The following is a 4,899-nucleotide window of genomic DNA, read 5'->3' as shown; positions in this document are numbered from 1 at the left end:
AGATCCTGCAGCTTTTCCAGTGGGCAATGGCAGAGTGCCATCATTTGTCATGACGCTCCACTGATAATCCCAGTATTGCCTAGACTTTGCTAGAATGTGATTTTTTAGCACAATTACATTTCATGTTAGTGTTCTTTCCAAAAAAAAAAGACTTTCAGGTCAGCAGGCCTTTACTCAGTCTTTCTTGAGGCAAGACACAAACCAAAATCGATTGCAATTTTACTTGAGTGCATGCTTGTGGGATTTTGTCATTGTTTGCACCCACCATTACTTCCAAAGAAGTTCAGAAGTGCCCATCCCTTGCTGTGCAGATTTCCAGAGTCGTAACTCTGGAGCAAAGACAGAACAACTCAGCAATACGAGCAAGTATGTAGTGATAAGGCACTGAAAGCTAAACACAGTTAAGAGTTTGGCACAGAGAACAGATTACTTGCCAAATAGCTGTTCTCAAATCACTAGCAGTAGTAATAAAGATCCCACTTTGTGATAGGAGTAAGATGACAACACTTACCTCTTTGCTTACCTCAGGCCAGAAAATAGCACCACAGCTCTTGGAAGATCTGAATCATGCCTTGTCCATTCTTGTATATTCCTGTAGGCTTTTCTTTATCCACATGCCCTAAAGGTAAGTACATTAATGATTTCCTTTTGTATTAAAGATGCTTACAGGTGAGAAATCAGGAAATACCACTCCATCCAAAGCTCACCTGCGGCCACCTGTTTGTAAGAGTATGTAAGGAACTGCTCTGTTTAGAGTAATCCCTCTGGGAAGTTTAGGAGCAGGACTAAGAGAGTATTTTATTGAAAGCAGCATTGCAAGTCCCCAGGCAGCAAGGAAGGCCTGTTGCTCTTAAACTGAAGTGCAGCTGTGTTTTGAGTACTTTGCTGTTGAGTATTCATGGGTTTTTCTTCTATAATAGGTATGTAGCACTATTGATGTGGTTTATAAATCCCAGCTTCTGAAAACTACAGTTCTGTGTTTAAGGAAGTCACCCTATCAGGGGTATATATCCCCAGGGTGCATATCAAAGGGGAGGTAAGTACAGCCAGGAGAAGAACAAACCTATGTACTGCTACTGAAGCCAATCACGTGTAATATTTATTACTTTCCTGTGAACTCAAGACTAGAAAGTCAGAATACTTGTGCATAATTAATACCTATTTATTGTACAATCTACTTAATAAATAAATACTCTTAACAAATGAAACTCAGCAACTCCAGGCATTAAGCTGTAGCTGACTACAGATGGAAAATCTAGAAGCAGTACTGTACAACTCTCCTGTGTATGAGCAGACTTTCAGTCTGACTTTTAAAATGCGATGAGTCAGGGAGGCAAAAAGTTTAACATTTCCAGTGCGTGCTTTTTATACCCATTTGAACTCTGTGGTCACTTCATTCCATAGACTTTACACTAGTGTTGTGTGAGCAGAATTCGAACATGATTTTCAAAGTCATGAGAATTTCGTGGTTTCCTGTAATCAGAGGTGAAGGCAGTCACCTTGGCTCTCAGCTACTATTTAATCCATTGTTAGGACAAAAGACCTATTCCTGCATACAGGGTGCCAGTTATAACTGACATAATATTCCAATGTTTGCGTACAAATCATGTATTTCTTAGCAATCTTTTGTAAATAAGATGCCATGTCATTATATGTATATAAAGTCTACACAAACATTTAATGCGATCATCAATGTAAGTGTGGTTTTTTTCCCCAAATTGTTGACATATGACCTTTTAGAAATTAAGTCTTGTACTAAACGTTTTTTACAAGTGTGTATTTACTGAATTACAACATAATTGACTTCTGATTCTTTCTACATACTTCACGGGTACTAAAATACTTAAGATTTTTCTGTGTAATAGTTAAATAAAAATATACAATTTCCTTTTCTTCTGTGATACTGTAATAATTTTTTATACTTCCATTCTGAATCAGGAATATCCTGCCGTATGCAGGAATTGTTCCTGGTTTCCCTCTATGTCCACTGTGAACTAAGACCTCTGCATCTGAGACAGAAGCCCCACAGTGTGACAAATATGCCGAGCGGAGCTCCTGAACAAGGGAGCAGCCCTTGATAGAGTCACTTCTACCCAGCTGGACAAACCCAGCCTCACCAGAAAGCTTTTCTGACCATACTCAACCACTGGTGTTTTCTTTCCAATTGTTTTTAATCAGCCATAAATGTTTTTGAGCTTCAATCACTACATTTGTTCCAAACTTGAAAACAACCACTGATTCACTCACCCTGTGTATCTGTTTTTTGTTCCAGAAGACACTTGCCGAAGTAGCGAAGTGATGTGAAGTTATCTTCCAAGATGACTCTTCTACCTGGAGAAAATTCCGACTATGACTATAGTGCCCTGAGCTGTGCTTCAGATACTTCCTTCAACCACACATTCTTTCCAGAAACAGAAACCCTTAAGGGAGTCTTTTACCAAAGAGCCAAGCTAATTCACCCTCAAGAGGATCTCCTGAAAGGCTTTCACCCTGATGATCGGAAGCATCATATCATCATAAACGTAGGGGGCATTAAGTATTTGCTCCCATGGACCACGCTTGATGAATTCCCATTGACACGTTTGGGGCAACTAAAATTCTGTAACAATTTTGATGACATTTTAAACATCTGTGATGATTATGATGTGACATGTAATGAATTCTTTTTCGACCGCAACCCAGGGGCATTCAGGACAATCCTCACCTTTTTGCGGGTTGGAAAACTTCGGCTCTTGCGTGAGATGTGTGCACTGTCTTTCCAAGAGGAGCTGCTCTACTGGGGAATTGAGGAAGACAACTTGGACTGGTGTTGTAAAAGGAGATACCTGCAAAAAATGGAGGAGTTTACAGAAATAAATGAACGGGAGGATGACCTTACAGAAAATGAAACAACCGGTGAAACAGTAGAGGAGACAAAAATTGGCTTGTGCATGAAAAAGTTGCAAGACATGGTGGAAAAGCCCCAGTCTGGCCTCCCTGGAAAGGTGTTTGCTTGTTTGTCTGTTTTATTTGTAACTATTACAGCAGTGAACTTATCCATCAGCACGATGCCTGACCTGAGGGAGGAGGAGGAAAAGGTAAGTTAGCTTTTCAGGACGGAAAATGGTATGTATGTGCTGGGAAGAGCAGGAAAAGCGCACGGTCTGATGGTATGGATTTCAATGGTGCTTTTGCAGTTGTCTTTAGAGAGGGAAAAATAACACAAAGAATATTCAAAATCTTACATGACTGTGTTCAATTAGTTGCAAGAGAATTAACCACATGAAGTTTTATGTCCAAAGAAAATTTTGTCAGTGTGCAGTCTTCTGTACAACTGTATGTTACCTTGTTAAGCTTTGTATTTGCTATTTAGAAATCCTGAAATTACCAAATAATGTCTTCTATGGAATAAGTAGTTCTTTTCTAAGTTTTGCATTTGATTTGTTCCAATTTGTCAATGTGTTTCCTCATACCATCAGCTTTGATTCCTTTAATATTTCGGGTTTAAAAAAAACAACAGAGAAACCTCTCTTCCTGTCACCGTACCAACTAAAATAGTTATTACCCAGTGCCGATTACAAACTCCTCCTCTTTCCTGCAGGGTGAGTGTTCCCAGATGTGCTACAATATTTTCATTGTGGAGTCTGTCTGTGTGGCATGGTTTTCCCTGGAGTTCCTGCTAAGATTCATCCAGGCAAAGAGCAAGTTTGCATTTTTGCGGAGACCATTAACCCTGATAGACATAATAGCCATTCTGCCATACTACATCACTTTGCTAGTAGACACCACTTCAGTGGGCTATAAAAAGCCCAGCTCTGGGAGCATCTACCTGGACAAAGTAGGTCTGGTCCTTCGTATTCTCCGTGCCTTGAGGATTCTCTACGTCATGCGGCTGGCCAGGCACTCCCTGGGGCTGCAGACGCTGGGGTTGACCGCTCGCAGGTGCACCCGGGAGTTTGGTCTCTTGCTGCTCTTCCTCTGCGTGGCCATCGCACTGTTTGCACCGCTCCTGTACGTCATTGAGAACGAGATGGCGGACTCGCAGGAGTTCACCAGCATCCCTGCATGCTACTGGTGGGCTGTCATCACCATGACCACGGTAGGCTACGGAGATATGGTTCCCAGAAGCATTCCCGGCCAAGTGGTGGCACTAAGCAGCATACTGAGTGGCATCCTCCTCATGGCATTTCCAGTCACCTCCATCTTCCACACATTTTCACGCTCCTACATTGAGCTAAAGCAAGAACAGGAAAGAATAATGTACAGGAGAGCACAGTTCTTACTAAAAACGAAGTCTCAGATAAGCAACACGTCACAAGGGAGTGATATTTTATTCCCCAGTATCTCTTCTGAGACTAGGGACAATGAATGAAATTTAAGTTACTACTATTTCTCCTAATGTCAAGTAATGTTTTGTTGTATCAGATTCCAGCTTTTAACTTGATTTGGAAGCATTTTACAAAGGTAACCCTCATATTAAAATGAAGAAAAGGGGCTATTAACCAGGAACTGATGTGGCTTAAGAAGTCTATTATTATGCTGTTCCTTCCCCCCCTGTATAGGACAGGTCTTTCACTGACATCATACAGTGGGATTTTAAGAATTAAAAGTTCTCTGATAAAAAAAAAAGAGCAACATATAATTATGTACTTGGCAGACTGTTTTGCCATTTGTAATATACATTTTTCCAACCGAATCATGATGTATATAATCATTAAACAGGCTGCCATTTTTCTTGTTTTTCTTGTGTATAAGTAATGTAAATACAACGAAATTAATGGCTAAATTCTCTCCCAGTAAAACACCTTAGAGTGTAATGGAAATAACCACAGATGTTTGTCCCACTGCGCTCTTAAAAAACCCCTCGAACATGAAGTAAGATTTGTCATTCACAACAGCAACTGTATATTTCTAAGTCAG

The 4,899-nt window shown here is 40.4% G+C and overlaps 1 protein-coding gene across 1 annotated transcript; it reads left to right on the top strand.

The window, feature by feature from the left end:
• Positions 1-2,318: 2,318 nt before the first annotated feature.
• KCNG1 (potassium voltage-gated channel, subfamily G, member 1) lies at positions 2,319-4,351 on the top strand. The gene is made up of 2 exons (XM_010293064.1): positions 2,319-3,077; positions 3,581-4,351. The coding sequence occupies exons 1-2, from the start codon at positions 2,319-2,321 to the stop codon at positions 4,349-4,351; spliced, it is 1,530 nt and encodes a 509-aa protein (XP_010291366.1).
• Positions 4,352-4,899: the final 548 nt, after the last annotated feature.

This window comes from Phaethon lepturus, unplaced genomic scaffold (genome assembly GCF_000687285.1).
Source record: "Phaethon lepturus isolate BGI_N335 unplaced genomic scaffold, ASM68728v1 scaffold15798, whole genome shotgun sequence".
Lineage (NCBI taxonomy): Eukaryota > Metazoa > Chordata > Aves > Phaethontiformes > Phaethontidae > Phaethon > Phaethon lepturus.
The sequence above is the reverse complement of the archived record's forward strand: the minus strand, read 5'-3'. Positions and strand labels throughout refer to the sequence as shown.